The sequence below is a fragment of the Ciconia boyciana genome, chromosome 13, assembly GCF_034638445.1.
Source record: "Ciconia boyciana chromosome 13, ASM3463844v1, whole genome shotgun sequence".
Lineage (NCBI taxonomy): Eukaryota > Metazoa > Chordata > Aves > Ciconiiformes > Ciconiidae > Ciconia > Ciconia boyciana.
The window spans coordinates 16,978,589-17,000,728 of NC_132946.1; the positions used below are offsets into that span (position 1 = coordinate 16,978,589).

A 22,140-nucleotide genomic window follows, 5' to 3' on the forward strand; every position below is an offset into this window, starting at 1 on the left:
ACAGGAGAGCAGGGCTGACCTACGGCGTGGGGAGAGCAGCCGGCCCTTCCCCACGGCCCCCAGCACCAGACCAGGCTCTCGCCGGAGCCCACGGCCCCAGCGCTGTTACCAGGGCCCAGCGGAGGCATTCCCTGCTCCATGGCAGCTCTTTGTTGGCCTCGAAAGGGAAAAGCCACCCCCGCCTCGAGCACTCCAGCCCTGCCGGGGGGCCAAGGAAGGTGGGGGGGCTCTGGCCTCCCCCCAGGCTCCCACCCTCCCAGCACCAGCAGCAAGGACAGGGCTCGGCTCAGCCCCAAGGGACCACTGACAGACATGGTGCCGAGTCCGAGCAGCAAGAGACAGGCAGCACCCCCATAAAAGTACAAACAGGCTTTATTTGAGCAAGGTATCCCACAGGCAAAAGCCCCCCCAGGCACCAGGATGCCCCTGCCCAAGGGAGCGGGGGGCAGCACCAGGCCCATGGCTCCAAGCCCAGGTGAAGGACAAGGATGGTAGGAGATGGGGGAGCTGAGGTGCCAGGGCTGAAGCCCTCCTCATCACCAAGGGGACTGCAGGTTCTGCTCCCTCCCCCTGGCCCGATCCAGGGCTGGCGGTGGGGTTTGGAGTGCCTGGCAGCAAGTGCGGAAACACACCCGGGGTGACCCTGGACGCCAGCATCAGCGAAGGGGAGAGGCAGCAGCAATGGTGGGAGGAGGGCAGGAGTGGCAGAGGGGCACACCCTAGGGACACAGGCTGCAGCACCAGCACTGCCCCAGAGTAGGCAGCTCTCCCCTCCCCATCCCTGCCCCAAACCCCAGGGGTGCCTCCCCACACACGGGTTGGGGTCAGAGCAGCCGAGGGAGCCAAGAAAGAGCAAGAGGAGGCAGCTGCTGAACCATGGGAGCCCTTTTATTGCACAGCTGAGCAGGGCACGGCCCCTTCCTCCAGCCCGAGGGGCAGAACCGCAAGCGCCTGCCCCAAGGCTCAGCCCGACGCCAGCACAGCAGGAGCACAGGTCAGGGCAGATGGGGCCCTGGGAGCAGGAGGGAGCCCCACCATGGCTCCTCTGCTCCCCACTCAGGCCCTGCAGCAGAGGCCAGGGCAGGGCCAGGTCCCAGACAGCCCAGCCTGGGTGGATGAGGCAATGGATGCCATTGGAGGCCACAGAGGGACTGTGCCCAGCTCAGCAGGGCACTTCTGCTCCCCCTGGCACGCTCCAGACTTCACCCAACCCTCAGAGAGCGCCTACGCCAGGAGCTGACAGAGCCAAGGGTGCGTTTTGATCCCTTGGGGAAGCAGAGGAAGGGGTGAGAAGAGGAGGCAGTACACGTGGGAAGGCAGCGATGGGCAGGAGAGCCAGGGCAGCCGACCACGCCGGTGCTCCGGGCACCGTGACGCCTGCACAGGCTGGCCCAGTCCTCTCCCTGCCTCCCACAAAAGGTGGTCCCCGGCTCCGAGGGGCCAGGGGGTGTCTCCGCTGGGCAGCACCGCCCCGCGTCACGTCTGTGCCAGCGAGAGCTCCTCCAGGCCTTCCTTCCCCAGCCGGTACCTGGCAAGGTCCTTGCGAGTGACCATGCCCACCACCTGCCAGGAAAGGGACAGGGTACGGCCTCACGCTGACATCCGGAGTCTGGGGACGAGGGCAGCGCGCTGTCCCCCCGCCCAGGAGCCCAGGCTGCCCGCATGTGGCGAGCAGGGACTCACCTCGTTGCGATTGTCCACAACCACCAAGTGTCGCAGCCCCAGGGCTCGGAAAAGCTTGAACACCCGCGGCAGAGATGCCTCCTGCAAGACCGAGCGGGGCTGTGTGGGCTGCGGTATCCCCAGCCCACCCCTGACCCCAGGATGCTGGGGTGTGGAGGGGTCCCTGGCCGTTACCTGAGGCACAGTGTAGGGCGAGGGGTTCATGAACTCGCTGAGGTCGATCATGCACTCGCGCTCATCCTGGGAGACGTGGATGGACTGGATGGGGGGAAAGCGGGGGTAGGCGTCCCGGAAATCCTTCAGCTTCAGCCGCCGCTGCACCAGGCTCAGGTTGGCCCTTTCCACAAAAACCTTGGGAGGAGAGAGGCCGTCGGGGACTGTCATGCAGCGCTGACAGGCACCAGGGCTGGGGCAATGCCCAGGGGCAGGGAGGGAAGAGGGCAGGAGCATGGGCCAGACGGACCATCTGCAGAAGAACAGCCCGTTTCCCTTTCACTCAGGGTTTGTGAGCCCAGCGGGGTGCGGGATGATGCCGGGGTAACCCCAGCACAGCACGGCAGCCCCCACTGTCTCCTTGGCTGAGCCGAGGGAGATGATGGGGACCCTCCACCAGCTCCTCCCGAGCAAGGTAGGCACCAAGGGGACCTGAGGCAGCAGTGGGACAGGGGCACCGGGGCTCTGACACAGCCCAAACAGCCTCCGTGCAGCATCACCCACCTTGTGCTTCAGCAGGACAATGAGCTGGGAACGCAGGATCAAACCCCGCAGTCCTGCCACCTGCGACAGAGCACCACACGTGAGATGGGGCTGGGGGGCGAGGGTCCCATGCCACAGCCAGCCCTCGCGTGGCCGACCCCCAGCTGCATCCCCTCGCAAGCAGCGCCCAGCCCACCTGCGTGGCATCAGGGTTGCTCTCCACCACCGGGAAGCCGTTGTGGTTGGAGGAGGTGTCGCTAAGGATGTCCACAACTGTGCCCACTCGCTCGATCCTCCGCAGGCAGGTGACAGGAGTGCTCATGACCTCCCTGCAGGGAAGGTTCAGCGTGAAACACAGCCCCACGGCAGCAAGCCCCAAATTCCCCCCCTCCCGCTATGCACGCCTCCTCCATCCCCATAACCTGCCGGGGACACAGGGAGGGAAGGCACCGCAGGCCCTGCTCCTCACTGGGGAAGGGGCTGGGCTGGTGGCACTGGAGACGCGACATGTCACTGCTTCCATTTCCAGCTCAGGCCAACAGCGTGGTCCAAAAGCTGCTGCCCCGGGAGTAACGAGTGTCCCCCAGCCCACCTACCTGGCTGTGAGGGAGTGGGATGTCACCGGGGCCTCCCAGTGCAGGAAGGGCACGCTCTGCAGCTGGATGTGCATGTCGTAGAGCCCCTGCAACAAGAGCCAAGCCGTCAGGAGAAGCCTGGCGAGACGCCAAGGGGTACAGCCAGGCAGCAGCTCTCCTCCGAGAGGGAGCACACGCTTGTCCTCCCCCTCTGCAGGTCCCTAGCACCCCCAGCCCCAACCCACAGCCTCTTCCCAGGTCCCAGGCTCCCGGTGAACACACCAGCCCTCACCTCCACAAAGTAGTCTCCCACAATCTTCGCCGTCATCAGCACCAGCATGATGGGGAAACCATAGGTGACATTGCCTGTCGCCTCCATCATGATGACCGTGAGACTCAGTGTCATCCGCACTATCCCACCTGTGAGAGGTACCCAAGGGGTTTGGGGGTTTACGGGGGCAGGGAAACATGGGGTGAGGGGATAGCAAAGCACTCGAGGCCCCTCGGTCTCTGCACGGTGATCCAGGACTGCCTGCACAGGCAGGGGTGCCCTGGACGAGCCCAGCCCTCGCTCGTGGCCCAGTGCTGCCCATGGGTTATTAGGAAGCCAACAGCCAGGATGGGCTTCAGCTGGGGAAGAAGCTGCGCTGGGGAAGCACGGACCACTTTTTCCCATGCCACCTTCACCCCAACATGAGCAGGAGCTGGCCAAGACTGCGCCGTGGGGAACTCACCCAGCTGTGCGGCAGCTCCCATCAGGGCGTACTTCCCAGGGTCAGCCCAGATCTGAGCACAGGAGAGAGAAGGGGCCGAGTCAGCTGCTGGCTCCAGGGCATCCAGAGATAGTAAACAGTACCCTGGCCCCAAGCCCCCCCTCCAAAGTGGGGAGGAGTGCCCGAGGCTGCCTGCACAGCCCAGCTGCCAGCAGGGTTCCATCGGGATGTGGGAAAGCCCAGACCCAGCTCAGGAAGACATCAAGTGAGGAGTCAACCTGCTCCACACCTTTCCAGACTGCTGTGGCTGGGCTCTTAGCCAGCCCAGCAGCGAGGGAGGAGAGCTGGGTGCCACGTCTCCTCCTGCCCAGCACTCCTTCCCACCAAGCACTCACTGAGCCTTTGGTCAGGTAGGACAGGGAGATGCCGAAGAGCCTCCCCCAGGCAGCACCGATCAGCAGGGAGGGGATGAAGACTCCCGCGGACACCGTGAGGCCGTAGGTCCAACAGGCCAGGAAGAAATACATCAGTGTGAACATGCCCAGTGTCATGGGGTTGTAGGAACCTGAGGTGGAGAGAGAATGGAGAGTCAGTGCTGGTCCCGCAGCCCAGAGGACACCACGATGGGCTGTGGCCATGGGAGAACAGACAGCAGCAGACCCATGACACACTCCCAGCAGTGAAAGCCCCTCTCATTGGGTGCACCTTCCTCCCTGGCAGCACAAGCCTTTCAAACCGGCTCTTTAGGTTGTTTGTGCCCCCTGAAGGGCCCCGCCAGCCAGCACCATCCCAAGCCCTCCCATCCCACCGAGCCCAGCACGTGCCTTTCCTCCATCTCATGACCCGTCCCCTCCCAGCCCCACTGTTCCCAGCCTCCCGCGAGGCCGCGTGACGAACTTCAAAGCCCCGAGGGACCGCCAGTGCTGGAGGACGAGGTCAGGAGGACAGGGGTCCTACCGCCAGCTTTGGGATCAACTCAGCAGAGTACGTCCTGCAAACCCTCTCCTGTCCTGCAACTCCCACGGCTGCTCCAGCCAGTCCCAAGCTGCCCCCCAGTGGGCTGGGCCATCACAGCGAGACCCTGCTGTCCCCAGGACTCAGGCTACTGCTATTTTAGGACTGCTGAGCAGCTCAGTCTAGTTTAAACAAGTACTTTGCAACCTCTCCTTCACAGAGGGCTCAAAGGACCGAAGCCCTGGGCCAGGGAGCACCCAGCACTGCAGGGAGCGGCTCCGAGACACAGGACGGTCATCACTTGGCTTCAGGTGGTCAAGCTGCACTCTGGGCTGAGGGTCTAGAAATTCAGAGCTGTCTGCCCCCTGCCCATGCGCAGCTGGGCACGAAACTCAGACCAGCAGGCAGAGGGCAGGCTGTTGTTACGCTAGGTCCAAGTGAAATGGGAGCTGGAACCTGGGAGCCAAATTGCATTTCTCAAACAAATCCAAACCCCAAGATCCACCTCCGCAACCCGCGCAGAAGGTAAAGTAATTCTGGGGCAAGAGGCCCTGCTAATTAAGAAAACGGCCAGGGACATTTCCAGGACCGACTTCAGACAGCCAGCGAGGGTCAGACACGCTCCCACACAACTCGGAAGCGACAGCTCGCAAACATTCACGAACAAAACCAGGTCCTCGTCCACAGGCTCCCGAGACCACAGCCCTTTGGCTGGGCTCATAGGTGCCACCAGGCACAGCACCCATCCCTCCTCCTTCCACCACCACCGGAAAGGCGCAGGCACAGTGCTTTGCTGGATCCCATCATGCCCTCATGGGGCTGTGCTGATCATCCCCTGCCTTGTCCCTCGAGCGGCCAGGGAACAGCTCGGCCACCTCGCGCCAGCCCAGCCCCACATTCAAGGTTCCGCTGGCCAGGTGCACAGACCTGGAGGGTCATGGAAGAGGTTGACGACGCTCTTCTCAGGTGTGTTGAAGAAGGCAGTGGCCATGGAGTTGTACTCTCCATCAGCACAGAAAAGCTGAGGGGGAAGAAAAGAGAGAGTTAGAAGCGGCAGATCCAGGCTGCCCTGCGGCAGGGAAGGCTGCCAGGCTCAGGGGGACGTGTGCCAGCGAGGAGGCAGCTCTGGGCAGCAAGCACACCGACACCACGCTTGGGTCTCCAGCTCTGCCTGCAGCAGAAGCCATTGACTGTGAGGTCCAGTGCCCCAAAACCCAGCAGGGTCTTGTCTCCCTGCTCAGCCCTCAGCCTCTGCCCAGGCTCAGGGTGCCCCTGCCCCGGGGGGCCGTTCTCCAGCATCTCCTACCTGCAGGGGATATGCCACCGAACTCCCCTGGATGGGCTGGCAGTCCCTCGAGCAGTAAATCATGACGAACCCCACGGTTGCCGTCACTGCTGCCACCAGCATGGCCTCGACCACCTGGAGGCAGGGCCGGTGGATGTACCTGCGAAGGGAGCGGAGGAGTGAGGATGGCACCCAGGGGTGCGGGCAGGATCCCTGCAGCCTGGCTTGGCACATCACATCGGGCATACGGACAGGCTGGCTGCCTCTGCTCCCTTCCTAGACCCTGCCAGGCTGTCCTGCGCTCTGTCCTCCAGCGAAGCTGCCGCAGGCAGCCGGGGTGGGAGGCCAGCACCCAGAGCAGCTTTGCCCAGCCGGCTCCAGCAGACCTGCCTGCCTCCCCCACACAGAGCCGGGCACAGCTCCCACGGAAAGGCTGCTGTGATCTGGCTGCGGGGACAGCACAGAGCCAAGCCCAGAAAGCTGCGGCCCGTGAAGGCACACGAGGAGCAATGCCCTGGAAGCTGCTGCAGGCTCCTCACCCCTCCACTGCCACAGGTCATCCCTCCCTGAGGACACAAGGCTGGTCCTGGTGTTTGAAAAGCCGGTGACAAGTATTGGCTGTGCCAGACTGGGCTCAGATGGCTTTAGCAGCTCTCTCCATTCTCTCGTTACTCTCAGGAGCACATAACAGTCAGGTCTGCACAGTGTTTGCACTTCTTTGGGCCCTCAAGTCACTGAAGTCACTAGTAGGGTCAGAGCAATGGTGGGATGCTGCAGGTCACAACCTCGACCGCAGGCAGCAAGACACACGTGGCATCTTTGCCTCCCAGCTTCCAGGGGCTGCTGTTGCTCACATTAAGTGCAAGATTACAGCCTTGCTCTGGCTGGGAACGCCGCTTCGAGGGAGCACGAAGGTGCCAGCCAACCCATGTCAGTCGCCTTAGTTACCCACGAGCTCTTACCTGATCCGGAACATTGTTAACCAGTAATTGAGGGCATTGAACAGGGCCCCGAGGATCCCACCTGCGAATGCAAAAGAGGAAAAGCTCAGCACGCAGGTCCCAGGCTCTCCTACGGCTGCCCAGGACACGAGGAACCCGCGAAGCTCAGGGAGACATCAACAACCTACCCAGTGTGACTGGCCACCCCAGGACATGTGGACACTGTCCCTGCAGAGACAGCCAGGACCTGACACCAAGAAGAGCCCAGCACCGGCAGTGGGGTGCCCGGGGGCCAGCATCACAGCGCTGGCCCTAGGCAGGCGAGGGACAGGCCAGCTCCGCAGGGATAAGGGCAGCTCGTTTGAAAGCAAGAGGCTGCCCACGACTGCAGTGCACTGACTCCACTCAACAGCTTTGCGGTACATGGATTAAATGGGCTTGCCTTTGCTACAAGGGTAAGGGTTGGGCCAGGATCCAGCTCTCGCCCCCGTGTAAGCCCCACAAGCAGCCTCTGCTCCAGAGTTTAATGAATTTCCCATCCTCCCCAGGAAACTGGACCCCAAAGCTTTTTAGACCCAGACAGAGAACAGAGGAAATTATTCAGACTAATCAAATTGGAAGAGCAGCACTCTCTTACCAACCACTCCCATAAAGATGAAGATAGGAATTTCTTGGATCGTGTATCCCATTTTCTGCAAGCAAGAAAGAAACGGGTTTCAGATCTCCCGGGCCATCTGCAGCCCCACAGCCAGTCCCTGTCTGCTGGCACAGCACAAGCCTGCACCGGTAAGCGGCTCCCAGGGCTGTCCCAAAGTCTCCCCTGGACACCTCGCAGCCGCCAGACCCAGCAGTGGATGCAGAAAAGCCTCTGCTGGGGTTGGTGCAGCCATCTGGCCAGACCCCACAGCCGGCTAGGGCAGAGCCTGCCTCAGCCCCTGGGTGATGTTTTAAGACAGACTGGTGGCCCCAAGCTGCCGTGGGCTGCTTCTAACCCCGCCAACAGAGCCCTACATGGGGGCTCTGTGCCCCCTCGTTATCTGTGCCCCCCCATCTGTGCCATACCTCGTTATCAAACCTGCCGAAGTTGATGAGCCCAGGGCTGGAGAGATCCCAAGCATTGCCGTGATAAACACTCAGGACAGAGTTCAGAGTGAACGTAGAGATCATGGAGGCAAAGAACTGGAAGGAGACGCAGCCCAGAGTCACTGCCAGATGCCTCCAGCCCTGCTCCCACACCACGTGCCCCCTGCACTACCCCTGCTCTGAGGCCCTTGGGTAGGGCTTGGTACCCACGGTGCGGTGGGGACAAGAGGCCACGTTCCCTGTGGCAGCACTCTGGGCAGATTACACCGACCAGGGGCTTGCTCCTCCTTTTGCCTCTCCGTTGCCCTGGGGCACAGCCCAAGGCAGCTCCCTTGGAAAGGGGTTGGCAGCAAGATGGAGCTCAGCCAGGTCCAAATTCAGCCCCCGAGGACCAGGGCACAGAAGGGTAGCTGGGATGCTGCTCCCTGGGATGCGTTACACACAGCTACCCAGCTGGGGCAGGGACGGCGGGAGGCCTGGGGCTGCAGGGCATCGGGAAAAGGCAATGCCTCACACCAGAGCCAGCAGCCCTTGATTCACTGCTCCTGCTTTCCAGCACTTACGATTCTCCATGTCAGGAACTGGTTCCAGAAGGAAGCCCCTTCCTCCAAGCTGAAGAGGACACCTCCTGCAAACGCAAGACACAAACACCTTCAAAAGGGTTGTGTGCCACAGGCCCTTGGCTCACAGCACCAGCCGAGGTTCATCAGGAGCCAAATTCATCCCAGCCCACGTGCCTCACGCCGCCCCAGACCTCACGGACTCCAGCAAAGGGACCAGCAAGCCCATCAAGCCATCAGTGATGTACTGATCACAGCGAAGCCCCTCCACTGCCCTCCTCCATCCCAGAGAGGCAACATTTAGGATCAGAGACAGATGACCCCCCCTCCTCTCTTCCCAAGACCTGCGTGGCGTGGCAGGACAGCTTGGAGCGGGGCCGGGCACTTTGCGGGAAGTCTCCTGCAGTGCCCTAGGCAGATCCCGGCAGCTGCCTCCGTGCAAGGGGGAACAACCTCCTGACAAGGTCCACGTGCAGGCCCTGCTCAGCATCAGAGAGCCAAGACACGTACCCACAGGGGCACCAAACGCAGCCGAGACGCCAGCAGCAGCTCCAGCCGAGACAAAATCCCTCTTTTCTGTGTCTCTGCGGAAGTACTCGAAGATCTGAAACACCGAAGTGAAGGCAGGTTTAGGGCTGGCCACAGGCATGAGTTTAGGGGAGACACAGGGTGTGCCATATGTGACCCCAAGCCACCAGCGTCACCCCAGGGAACAGCCCAGTTTGGGCACAGGAGGGGCACCTGCAGCACAGCTCCTCGGCCCTCAACACCAACCTTGAAGTCTCGCTTTAAAGACGTGGATCTTCCCTGGGAGATCCCGGCAGCAATCACTGCTCCAGAGTGAATCATGGGTCCTTCCTACAGGCAGGAGAGCAGAGTCAGACCGGAGAAGGAAGAGCCCCAGGGACAGTCAGGGACGGCTGAACGCTGCTCACCAGGCTGCAGCCCTGAAGAAGCTGGCTGGGAGGATTTCCCTCTGGGAAATACAGACCTTGCCATTTTCCCCCCTTAAATCCTCGTTCTAGCAAGTGGCTCCCGTGGCCACCTCCTGTTCCCACCAGCACTCCCTCCGGCCGAGGGGACGGGGGCTTCCCTTGCCTGTCTTCGACCCCAGCAAGCTCCCAACGGGGCACCCAGGTCTCCCCCATCTAACATTTGCAGGGACAACCACCCATGGACATAGGCTGCCGTTCTCCTGCCCTCAGCCGCGCCACACCCAGCACGGATCAGCGGCACCGCACGCCCTGGGGGCTGGCACCGCACGCCCCGGGGACCCCCCTAGCCTGGCCATGCCGAGGTCACCTCGGCCAGCAGACCAGGGAATAAAACTGGGAAGGCACGGCAGGGCCCCCAGTACCCTGTTCCCAGCGCAGGGCCAGTGAGGGGCTGGGGCACGCGTGCCAGCAGTGGGTAACAACACGCCAGCAGCTTTGTGCACATCACCTTCCCAACGGCCAGGCCGCCGACCACCGAGAGGATGACCCCGCAGACTTTGATCACCAGGGTCTGCAAAACAGGGACAACAGGCACAGCACATCACAGGGGTGGCACGAGGAACACGACCACAGCAGCTACGGGGGACGCGGACCCAGCGACCCCAGGGAACTTGTGATTCTCAGCCCCCTGTTGTGGCAATGGGGTTGGCCAACTTTCTTCTTGGCCAAAGCAAAAAATTACCCAAAGCTGCTGTTCCCAGCGCCAGCTGCCGATCCCAGGGCAGGAGGTTTAACCGCCTGACACCGTGGGGAACAGCTACGGAGCCGGGCAGCCGGGAGCTCGTGCCAGCTCCTCCTCTGCCACGGCACAGGCAGGACCACCCCATGAGGACACACATGCTCAGGCCAGCCCGGCAGAGGAGACCCCATCACGGGCAGAAGGCATGCATCCCACCGTCTCCCGCTTCCTACCTTGAGGCGGACAACGTGCGGGATCTTCACGCCGTTGAGATAGCATTTGATCTGGGGAATGCCGCTGCCGGCTGCAACAGGCTGCGGGGAGCAGGGAGAGCGTGAGTGGCTGCCACGTACACATGTGGACGGTGTACCACAGCTGCCACGGTGGACACATTGGCCACCTTACCCCTGTCTCTCAGCACAGGGCACACCAAGCGCACCCTCGGGGAGGCTCGGAGATGAGGCCAAAGCCTATGTACAAGCTGTATAGGCCAAAGCCTATATACAGTGGGTGCCTCCTTCAAACCCACCTTGAAGGAGGCACCCACCGCCCCTAAGGGCAAACTTGCCAGGGAGAAGGAGCTGGCTGGGTTCTTGGGGGAAACTAGGGTGCTCCCACCACCATGCCATGGCGAGAGGCCCAGGGCTGCAGAAGGCTCACACCTGGTGGCCAGGAAGAGCAAGAGCAAAGCCACAAGGAAGACACTGGTGACTCAGAGTGGCCCGCAGGGAGCCATCAACCCCTCCCAGCCATAACCAGCCCCGGTCTCTGGCTTGTCCTCCAGAGCACGTCCCCAAGGCCCCCGACCAGCCCGCTGCCAGCACTCATGTACGCCCAACGCAGAGAGGCCGAGCTGGGGCCAAGGCTTGCGAGAGCTGCGCCTGCAGCTGGAGCACAGCCTCTGCCCCAGGCTGCCAGCGAGGGCAGCACATCCCCTCCGTCTGACAACCCCAGAGAAACTCGACGGCACAGCTGGAGCCAACGCCGAGGAACTGGGGCTATCAAGAGCCCATTTGGCAGAAATACATTTGCTATTACACAAATTTGCATGCTTTCTGGTGACGTGATCCTGCTTCCCCCATGTAAAGAGCCGGGGCAGAAGGCACAGGGATACCCCAACCCAGACCAGTTCCAAACTCTTACCTCTATGAAAGCAACGATCACAGAGCCCACCATCACCACGCTGGCGTTCAGCGTGGCCCAGAGTAACAGGGAGAAAGACAGGCCCCCTTTCTCCGTGAACTTGTCGATGTCTGGGGAAGCAGCTCAAGGAAAGGCTAGTATCGGTTGGGTACCATCCCTCCCACTGCGATAACGTGTCGCTAAAATGCTTCTTGGGCTGCGGCAGCGCAGCAGATCCTGTGCACTTGGGGCAGCCAGGGCTGCTGCGAGAAGCCTCTCTGTTAGGGCAGCACCCAGGCACAGCTCAGCCCCGCAGAGCGGCCGGGCACTCGGCAGCACCTTGGCAGCAAGGTCTGCGCCACCAAACCCAGGCGAGGCAGTGCTGCCCTCTCCCCCGGCACCCCTCTCGTGGCTACCAGGAGCAGAGATCCTGCAGCTCCCGGCTGGCCGGTGGCCACAGCTCCATGGGAGGATACTGCCCTTCACCACCCGGTACTTCAGCCCAGCCAGGTTCTCCACCACGATGTCGATGAAGCAGGCAACGAGGCCGGTGAGGATGCCAATCATGGCACAGATGACCCAGCGCTTTATCTCCACTGTCCGGAAAGCCTGAGGGCCAGACAGCCGTTAGACCCCGCTGCCGCCCAGCCTGGCCCCTCCAGCACCGGAGGGACTCCAACCCACCTGGCCACCTTCCCCAACACAGCCCCAAGCCTGGGCAGCTCCGAGGAGAGCTGCCCAGGGAAAACTGATGCTGGCTGACCCAGGATTGCAAAGTCTGGCCACAATTTACTTATTTTAAGCCAGTGCCGTTGCCCCTCTGTGGGATCCCTAACAGCAGACATGCTTTTCCAGCTTGCCTGCCTCCGTCAGACCCCTCCTGTTGGGCTTCTTGCTGTGGCACTGACTCCCAAAACCCCCAGGGCAGATGCCTCACATGGCTCCAGAGTCCATCTGCTCAGGGACCTGCCCCGTGCTGCCGGCAATGCCACCATGGGCACCCAGGCTAGCTCCCTTTTGAACCATCCTACGCTGGCTCCTTGCTCCTGAGGTTTTACAGCCCGTCACAAGCTGGTCGGTGCCCAGAAATCCACCCTGGCTCAAGAGCTGCTTTGACCACAACCTGCCCTGAGGCGGAGAAGTCCCCCAGCAGCAGGGCAGGGGGGAATGGCTTCCCTGGGCCGTCCTGGCTGCAGGGACGGCGGGCAACCGGGTCGCAGAAAGACTCACCGTGTGGTTTATCCTCCTCTCTTCCTCCAGGAACAGCTGGTTTTCGCTGTTGTCATAGTCCAGGCTCTAGCGCAGGGGAAGAGACACCCGTGTCAGGGAGGGCTGGCCTCAGACCCTCACCCCTGCCCCTCCACACCCCTGCATCTTTTTCTTCCCTCGATCCCACTCCTTCCCTGCCGAAACCCCTCTAGCTGGGCGGCCCCAAGCCCTCGCCCCACGTACCTCACCCACTGCCCCCCCGAGGGCAGAGCCAAGGCAGGGAGATGAGCGCTTACCTCGTACTTGAGCGACAGGAGCTTCTCGTTGTGGGGGATCTCGTTGGGATGCTGCCGAGGGAGCTCTGTCTCCTGCAGGACGCGATGTACAGGTTAGGAGGGCCAGGTCCGAGTCCAACCCTCCTCTCTGCCACAGAACTGCTGGTTTAATGCTGGTTTTCATGCTCAGGACAGGCGGGGAGGACTGCAGAGACCCAACCCCAGTGCAAGCTGCCTGGCAGGCCAGGATCCAGGGCGATTTTCCACCAGTTGGTGGATGTATGATATTTACGGCAGCTGGAACAGGCTGTCAGACATGCACCCACACCCACCGCCTCTCCGTCCCGGGGCAGGACGTTTCCCTACGGGCAGATGGAGGGTTTGCCCAGCCGGGTACCACACTGCCATGTTGATTTGGCGCTGCCTCCGAGCAGCTCCGTGCTCCGGCGGAGGGCAACCTTTCACCTCGGCAGGAAATTCCTTCAGCCGACAGCAAGGAGCTATTTCAGGCAGGCCCACGATTTTGGGCAGAAACCAAATTCTGTTTCCCAAACGCCTTTGGCCATGCAAGCTGTTCCCAGCTCCGAATTAGGGCATTTACTGAGGATGCCAGAGGGGCCCCCGGCGCAGCGGCACCCTGCACCCTTCCCTGGCCCCGCATTACAGCTATGGGCAAATCCAGCCCAGCCTTTCCCCCGAGGCACCGGATTAAGACATATTTCTTCCTATTTAAGAATTCCACAAGAAATATTTAGCACAAGTCTTCTTCCCGTTTGCTCTTCCTACAGCTCCAGAGCCGAGGCAGGAGCATCTGGGGAAGAAAAGCTTCTCAGGTGTGCGTGGAGGGGGAATAACTTGAAACTTGAGTTTTCGGAAGATGCCCCGTCTGCCGCTAACCCTGTCCCTAGGGCTGACATTTTCCCCCAACTGCTGCCCCACTATTCAGCCCCTCCCTTGCCTTTGCACTGAGCTGGGCATCAGGCAAGAGAAGCAGCTTGGAGCTCTCACGACAAGAAAGAAATCCTTTCCCACACCACTAGATTGTACATTTGCTCCCGCGAGAGGAAGGTTCCTGTGCCAGCAGAGAGGTGCAGGGGACCGTGATGTCCTCGGGCCAGCGCTGCGGCTAAGAGGAAGCAGCAACGGTCGAGGCAGAGGGACAGCTAGCTGCCCACGCCACAAAGGTCGCCCAGCCCAGGAGGAAGCGCTGAAGCCCTCGTGGGACAAGCCGGATGCGAGGGGGGGGAACAAAAGCAGCCGTTAGTGCTGTTAGTAGAAGAGAAGTGGTCTCAGTAACAGCGGGACCCTTTCTGTGCCACTCACCAGCTCACGGATATCCTCGTTGAGGTCCACATTGCTCAGCTGCCCGATGCGCAAGAAGGAGGAAGGAGCGAGCTGAGGAGAGAAGGGAAAACAGGGTCAATTCCCAAATGCGACGCAAGCCTTGGCAGAAGGAAGGAGCAGGCACATGGGTGCTCGTGCTCTGTGCCCCTCGCCGAGCTCTGCCTGCCTACCACCAGAGCCCCCCAAAAGCGCAGCACCCGCAGAGGACTGCTCTCAGAGAACACACGGTGGGACCCGCAGCCCCGGAGGGAGCACGAGGCAGCAGCAGTCTGCCGGGGTTTGGGCAAGCTGCTGCAACCTGTTAGCTGTCAGAGCCAGCTCGCCCCGGGGAAGGTGCCAGCCAGCAGCAGCTCATTCGAGACTGGCAGGCGGCAGCCCCAAGAGCTGTCAAGAGTCACCAACGGCCTCCGGCCGAGGAGTGTGGCACCCCGACGCAGCAACCGTGCAGCCAGCAAACCCGTGCCGAGCAGCACGTTCCACACTCCCCGGGGGCTGGGGAGGGACAGACCCCCTGAACAGAAAGTGCCATCTCCACGCTCACAAGCACACCAAGACCTGCCGGGGCCATCCCTCAGCTCGCACACCCGGCCAGCGATAAGGGCTGGCTGAGGGCACGTTTGGCTCTGCCATCTGCTCCATGGGAGCACTTCCCCGCCAGGGAGACGAGCACATCAGCACGTTCATCTCCCTCTGAGCACCCAGGACCGGAGTGACGGCCGGGCCGGCTACCAGCCAGCGCACACAAGAGGAAGCAGGGCATGCTGCTCCTGAGCAGCCTCAGGGACACCAGCGCCTCTCCAAGCAGGCCCCAGCACAACGCTGGGAAGGAGCATTTGCATCTCCTTCTGGGGAGACAGGTTCTCCTTTCACTGGCAACCGCTCGGGCTTGTTACTGGCAGCGCAATTGCGTAACACAGGACTTTTTGGAGTGTTTGGGGCATCTCTTGTCTCCTGGCCAATGCAGACAAGGGCTTGGGCTGCAGCTGAGCCAGCCTCCAGCCAGGCAGTGCTGCAAGGGGACCCAGCAGAAACAGGCAAGCCGCCGTCATCCCTCCGCCGTTGTGAAACACGGGGATGCACAAGGGTGCAAGCAGCACTGTCCCTAAGCTCAGCGCAAACACCATTTCTCAATGTTAAGATTTTCCCCTCTGGAGCCTCACCCCTCCCCAGCTGCCAGGCTAAAGGACTGGAGAATACGAGCGATGGCGAGCAACAGCGGGGCCCTGGCATGTCGGTCCCTCTCTGCCGGCAAGCCGGCAGATCCTAGATCAAGCCCCTGCTGCTTTAATCCCCACCGATCCCATCTGGAACACGCGGTCGGGACCGCGCATGTCACTGCAGACGAAGAATACCCCTTTGTGTTTGCAGCCTGACCTATTTTCCCATTTCTCTGTCTGCTCCATGTTCTCATTCACTCCCTGACCTGCAGGCAGATTATGCTCCAGCTTCTCAAACCCTCTTTGGTGCCCTTTTGTCCCTAAAAGCCTGAGCCACAGCAGGCGGGGCGTCCCTGGCAAGGGAGCCGCGGGGCTGTGGATCTGCCCACAGGAGGGGCTGAGCACGAGGTGCTGCGCACAAGGTGCTCCATGCAGCGGTTTTGGGACATGGGTTTGCCAAGACCAGCCTGGTTCTGGTCCGTGATAGCTCCACAGTCCCCCTGGAAAGGACCCAGGTGGACTTTCCTGGCAGTTGGAGCAGACCACCGTGGGCTCCTATGAGCCAGGCACTCCCAAAGCTGTCACCTCCCTGGGGAACATGGATGGGAACTGATGGAGAGGCACGAGCTGGAGGCAGGAACTGCCCGTTTCAGTGCCTGCTGGTGCCCAGACGCTCCGGTGGCAGGCGGAGGTCCCAGCTGGGCCCCCGCCTTCCTGGGGAGCGGGGGAAGGACATAGTCCTCGCCCTGGAACCCTGGGAGGAACAAAGCTGAGACCTTGCAAGGGAACCCACCTCCACCTGACTTTGGAAAAGACAAAGATTTAAGGCTCCTGTTAGATGCTACACATCCAGGGCAAGATCAAGGCAAGGAGATGGAAATGGTCACTCGTGCCACGTCCGCCGCTCACGCCTGGGCTCAGACCTCAGGCACCAAGACCTCAGACAGGACCAGCCCTTTGGGGAAATTCTCCTTCTGCTAGCCACAGAAAGACTAAAGGTGGCTGAACACCCCCCCGCACACCCCTTCCCCATGGAACAAGCGGCCAGGGCACAGCAGCTCTGCACCCAGTGGATTAGGCAGCAGCAGGACCCAAGCACAGATGAAGGGAAAGGAGCTGCAGCTGAACCTGAACTTTGTTAGACAAGCAGCGTGTTTTTAATATGCCTCCAAGTCCTGGCATCCCTCCGGCATCCAGATGGGCCCAGCTGCTCTGCGAGTGGAGGGCTGGCTCCCATCTCGCCTGGCACAGGGATCACATGCTGGGAGGACAGGAACAAGCTACTTCCATCAGCACCTGACTTTTATAAGAGGGACAGGGGGGATTCAGGCAGCCAGGAGCCAAGACAGAAGGTTATTTGTGCATGGCTCAAAGATTCACCGAGCACATGGACAGCGCTACCCTCCTTTGGAAGTTCTTCAAACTCATGCCAAGACAGCTGCTGATCCCGGGTACATATGATGTTGGTGTGACCATGGTACGATAATCTCCACATAACAACACGCACTATTGCCAAAACCCAGAGGATGCAGGAGAGGCTCTTGGGCCAGCTGAGCCCGCCTCCAACAGTGGCACACGAACAGCGACGGCACCCAGCCCTTGGCACTTGCCCCGTTTGGGTGGTAAAGCTAATTCCTTACTCATTTTCAGCTTTGCAAAGAGATGTCTGGAGCCTCGATCCGGACCAAAACTGCTTAACATCTTTGTCAGCCGGACAGCTGGTACACTGGTGGGCAGGGCTGCTCCTCAGAGGGACCTCACCAGGCTGCAGGAAAGCCCCCAAAATTCAACAGAGACAAATACAAAGCCCTGCACCTGGGATGGATGTGCCCCAGTGGTTAGAAAGCAGCTTTGCTGAAAAAGTCTTGCAGCGAGCTGGTGGATGAGTTGAAGAGGAGTTGGTGGCACAAACTGGAGGGGGTCGACCACCTCCTGGGTGGTGCAAGACCACAGCCAGGTGAAGGGATCCCATGTCTCTGCCTGGCACCTGCGATAGCACACCTGGGACTTGGCATCCAGTTTGGGCTCCCCGGGACAAGAGCGGCACAGAGACACAGGAGCAACTTCAGCAAGACAGTCAGGGGCTGGAGCATGTGGTAAGGCGTACGAGGAGAAGCTGGGGCTTCTCAGGGAGACCTTGCCATCTCTGGACACCTAATGAGAGGTTACAGGGAAGATGGAGTCAGACTTTCCTTGAAGCTTTGCATTGACGGGACAAGAAGCAGCAGACAAGCCGCAGCAAGGGAACTTCTGCTTAGATATCAGAAACAAACGTTCACCCTGAGGATGGCAACACGCTGAACCTGGGGCCAGAGAGGGTGCAGAGACTCTGTCCTTGGAGATACCCAAATCTCCACTGGACATGGCCCTGAGCAACCTGGCCTAAGGGATCTGCGCTTAGCAGGGGCTGGGCTAGAGACCTCCCGAGGCCCCTTCCCCCTTCATCACACTGCCACCCACTCCAGCACTGCTCCGAGATGGGCGAGAGCAAATTCAGGATCAATCTCAACACGAAAAAAATCTGGCAGAAGATCTCAACCACCACCTTCTACTCGTGCCCCAAAAGGATCACCTCCAAGGTCGGGCAGCGGCAGCTGAACGCAGATACCAGCACCAGCCCGGAGCATCGCAGGTCGGGGTGGGAGACAGCAGCACTGCTGCCAGCATCCCCGTTTGGCAAAGGTGACAAGAAGCCACGCTGCTATACGTGATGCCACAGCAGCGTTTTACCTCCAAGCAGAGTGGTCAAAGAGCAATCCCTGTTTGTGAACAGCAGAATGACTTCAGTTGAAGCTAAAACGCCGCAGAACCAACCCGGGCTGTGTGCGCAGCTATCTAGCAGTGCCTCCCAAACATCGCTCTGAAGAATTGTAAATAGGGAGTGTCTGACTCTGCTCTGCAGCCCATTTCCATGGGGACAAGCCAGCAAGGACACTCCCTGCGGGACATCCCCCACCCCCAACGACCACCTCCTGGCATGAAGACACCCCCCATACACTGCCCCTTATCACCATCCCACTGCTCACTAACGAACTGGAAGCATGTGGCTTTCTGTTATCAATGAGATAAAGCACAGCGTAGACCGCACCAGGAGCCCACGGCAGTATTGCAGAAGCAGCAGGAGGGAAGGGAGAGGACTACCAGCACCCAGGGCCCTCTTGGCCCCAGTGCGCTCTGCCAAGGAGCCCCTGGTACCTGCTTGGGTGGGAAGGATGGCTCCAGGCTGCAAGGCTGTGTCACCGGGTGGCTCACCGGCAAGGGAAGCCCTGTCACCAGCTATGGCAGTGTACGGGGGAGATGAGCTGCAGGGCTTTGGAAATCCCCCTCCTGTGGCACACAGCCACAGCTGTGATGGGCTTCAAACCAAGGCAGCCATCATCCTTGAAACGCACCACACCAGGAGAGAATGAGGCTCCTCACCTCCAGGCCCATAAGGGAGGAGAAAGCATCTGGACTCTCCCTGTGGCATCACCACTCGGCTACGATTTTGCTTCCAGCCTCCCGCTGCCACTCCAGGGCACAGCTGCTCCTTGCCCCTCACCTGCATCAGGCCAGGAGATGCTGTTATTGTCCTGGCCCACCTGCCTTTCTCCGGGCACCGTGTCCCACGTGTCCCCTCTGCAGAGGGGCGGCACAAGGTTCAAGTGCCGCCGCAGTCCCCGACTGTGTGAGCACCCAGCAGAAGGGACTGGACTTGCTAAAACCCCTCTGCTTGGGGAAGCTCCTGCCACCACCCGAGGGCAGTGGCTTTCCAGTGAGGTCAGCTCCAGGCTCCCAGAAGCAGGCTGGCAGGGACAGGTACCTCTCTGCCGGTACCCAGGGGACGCGCGACCTGCAGCCCATCCGCCAGGAATCAGGGCTCACCCAGCAGACCTCTCTTTCTCCCTCCCCCCGCCAAGATTTTCTGATTGCGGCAAACGCAGCAGCCCTCCGGCATCGCCACCCGGCCGCAAAGGCTGCATTTTGCACCCTGTTACCTGAAGTTAAAGAAAACAAGACCAAAAACATCTAGAGATGCAGAATAAACACACAGGGGTTCAGAAGGACGAGCCACCCAGCAGCAGCAGCCTGGTCCCCATTTTGGTGACTCGCTGCCCACACCCCCTGTTCCAGGCACTCTCTGGAGCAGCAGCATTATACCAATCCCAAAGTCAAGGCATTTTAGCACAAATACAGAGCATATCTTCAATGGGCAGCGAAGGAGAAGTGTTCTTTTTCGAAAAATGCCTAACAATGGAAATTGGCTGCTCTTACTAAAATTGTCCACCCACTTTTCAGCCTGAGAACCAACACGCGTGGCTTGAGAATGTGGGAAAGGGGCAGCCCATGGCAGGTGTGATGCTCAGATGTACAGGCAGTGTCTCGCTTGTTGATATACTCAAGGCACTAGAAAGTCCTGGTGAGAGGACGAAGGCTCAGTCAGCTCTGGAGCAGCGCTCAGTTGGTCTCCTCCAGTTTTGGGGCCTCAGGCACAGCCCTGTAGCATCCCCTCTATGGTCACAGGCGCCTTTATCCAGCCCCTCCTCACCTCCCGCCCACAAGCGCTCGATCTCAGTCTCTCGCAGCAGTCAGCAGCGGAACTATAGACCCATGTTTCCTTTTGTCACTTTAAGATCACTTTCATTTCCATTAAACAAGCATGTGAGAAAGGGAAGAAGCTCTGCTGGGGACATTTTTATTGTATTACCACAACCCAAGTTTAAGTCTCCCGTGAGCCAAGCAGCTCCAGTGTCTGTTTCTCTGCCAAAGCTGTCCTGCCTTCCCGCTTCAATCTCTACGACTACACAGCATCTGGGTCAAAGGACCGTCCGAGGGAGAAAAGCAGCTGCCCTACCCCAAAAGGCAACCCCAGTGCTATGGGGACAACCCAGCCGCCACTGCCGGGTCGGTGCCGCTGCCAGGGGTGTGCGTGGTCCAGGCAGCCATGGGTTTGGAGCTCCAGGAAGGTACTCGCTCTCCTCCTTTGCTAAGGAAAATGCCACGTAGCGCCTCGTCGCCAGCTGGGGCCTGAGCCGTCCACACCGTGAAGGGACACGGTGACAATAAATCAGATCGGCAGGGCTGGGTCTCCACCACTGACGGGCCCTGCTGCAGGGGGGCTCAGGCATTTCTTCCGAGCCACCAGGAAAACCCTTTCCTAACTGACCCACAGCCACGAGACCTGGTTAATCCCCATTTTAACACCCTTCAGACCTGCAGAATTCACCACGTGGTCTTTAAAGACAACCCGCGCTGTAAATACACGGGGTGCTGTTGTACCAGCTGGGAAGATTATTTTTATTTTCACACCAGAACAGCTGCAACGGCACAGGCGCCTCCTTCCAGCTGCCATGCCCCGTGCTCCCGCAGCGCCATGCTAAACGCTACCAGTCTAACGAACCCTGCATTTCCCTCTAATTAGCCTGCTGTTCTGAGTTGCCCAGGAGTAGGGCAGCACAGAATCGTGCTTGGCGAGACGCCCCTGCTAACAGCTGCCAAAGGCTGGCACCACTCCTCCTCCTCTAAGCTCAGGTCTCCCAGCAAACTCTTCGTAGGAAATTCGAGGACGTCACCCGGAGGCAGCTCCTCTCCCACCTGGCGCTGGCACGGAAGTGCCCCGTGGACCTGGCCTGACCACGGCGCTCGCCCGGCACAGCCCGCCCAGCCACAGCTTTGCTCTGTAACAGGCACTGAGCGCCTCGGCCAGAGCCACGGCCTACTTCATGTGGAGGAGAGACCGCCAGGCAGAGCGCCCGAGCAACAGCCTCCGGGTACGCTGGAGAGAAGTTTCTCTTCAGTTAATTACCCAAAATTAATTTGCAAGAAGGAATCGGCCTCCCTGTGTTTGTGATACGTCCCGCCCTGGACTCGCCGTTTGCCAGCGTAGTCCCATACGTACTGCACGACGTCCGCCACCACGCCAGCGTTAGACGCCCTCACGTTTGAGCCCGGCACGTTGCTTTGGGCACCGGCGGCGTGCCAGGCAACGGGCCCTCTCGCAGAACGCTGTTTTTAGCGGGAACGAAGAGGGCAGCCGCAGCCGGCAGCGGCAGGCCCCGGCTCGGCACGAGGTCCTGCCGGCAGGGACCGCCTCGGCCGCCCGGCTGCAGCCCCGGCCGAGGAGCGGGCAGGAGCCGGCCCCGCAGAGCCGCGGCGGGCCCCGGCCGGGCACCGGCACCGCTGTGCGCCAGCGCCTCGTGACGGGAGCCGGCCGCGGCGGGCCCGCCCTGCTCTACGGCGGGCGCCGGGCGGTGAGTCAGCCCCCACGCTCAGATTTTCCCCCACGAGCGACCCGAGGGCCCCGTGCCCCGGCCGTGGCTCCCGCCCGGCTTCTCCCTGCGCCGAGCCCTGCCGGGTTCTGCCTTCCCCGGGCTCCCTGGCTTGCGGGAGCCCGAACTCCCGCCGGAGCGGCTCACGGAGCAGAGCCCCGGCACGCCGCAGCTCCCTGCCGGCAGCCCCCGCCCGGCCCCGGGGCGACGAGCACGGTCAAACGCTACAGGGGAAGGGGACGCGGACACGACCCCAACCCCCGGCCCCAGCCCGCCTCCGGCGGCGTCCCGGCGCAGGGAGGCCCGGGACGGGGCAGACCCCCCCGCCCCCCCCCCGGTGGGCCGGCAGTACCCTCCCGCTGCCGGTACCCTCCTCCCGGTGCCGGTACCACCTGCCGGGCGCCGCCCGCCGCCCCGGGGCCGGTGCCGTTGAGCAGCGGGGTGGTCTCGCCCGCGCGGCCGTCCTCGTCGTCGTCGTCGCGGTCGCGGCCGGACCAGGACACCTTCTTGGCGACGTTGGCCATGCGGGGCGGCGGCAGCGCGCACCTCCGCCGGCCCCTGCCTCACCGGCTGGTCATGTGACCGCCGGGCCACCGCCCTCACGTGAGCGCTACGGCGGCC

At 61.3% G+C, this 22,140-nt stretch overlaps 1 protein-coding gene across 1 annotated transcript; it reads right to left on the bottom strand.

Moving 5' to 3' along the window:
- Nucleotides 1–354: 354 nt before the first annotated feature.
- CLCN7 (chloride voltage-gated channel 7) lies at nucleotides 355–22,116 on the bottom strand. Its single transcript, XM_072878099.1, has 25 exons — nucleotides 21,912–22,116; nucleotides 14,094–14,165; nucleotides 12,792–12,863; nucleotides 12,517–12,582; nucleotides 11,763–11,895; nucleotides 11,308–11,417; nucleotides 10,398–10,478; nucleotides 9,934–9,996; nucleotides 9,265–9,348; nucleotides 9,001–9,094; nucleotides 8,494–8,558; nucleotides 7,910–8,026; nucleotides 7,485–7,539; nucleotides 6,869–6,929; nucleotides 5,928–6,066; nucleotides 5,549–5,642; nucleotides 4,063–4,232; nucleotides 3,689–3,740; nucleotides 3,247–3,374; nucleotides 2,976–3,061; nucleotides 2,576–2,708; nucleotides 2,401–2,460; nucleotides 1,858–2,034; nucleotides 1,684–1,764; nucleotides 355–1,563 (listed from the first exon to the last, which is right to left on the bottom strand). Exons 1-25 carry the CDS (start codon nucleotides 22,041–22,043, stop codon nucleotides 1,477–1,479), a joined length of 2,412 nt encoding a protein of 803 aa, XP_072734200.1. The 5' UTR covers nucleotides 22,044–22,116; the 3' UTR covers nucleotides 355–1,476.
- Nucleotides 22,117–22,140: the final 24 nt, after the last annotated feature.

What these genes read in the sequence shown, in the direction of transcription:
- CLCN7 (XM_072878099.1), bottom strand. Translation starts at nt 22,043, where the DNA reads ATGGCCAACGTCGCCAAGAAGGTGTCCTGGTCCGGCCGCGACCGCGAC. An exon ending in CGGTGGCATATCCCCTGCAG is followed by an intron (nt 5,643 to 5,927) that starts GTAGGAGATGCT and finishes CTTCCCCCTCAG; the next exon opens with CTTTTCTGTGCTGATGGAGA. An exon ending in CGCCCTACACTGTGCCTCAG is followed by an intron (nt 1,765 to 1,857) that starts GTAACGGCCAGG and finishes TCGGTCTTGCAG; the next exon opens with GAGGCATCTCTGCCGCGGGT.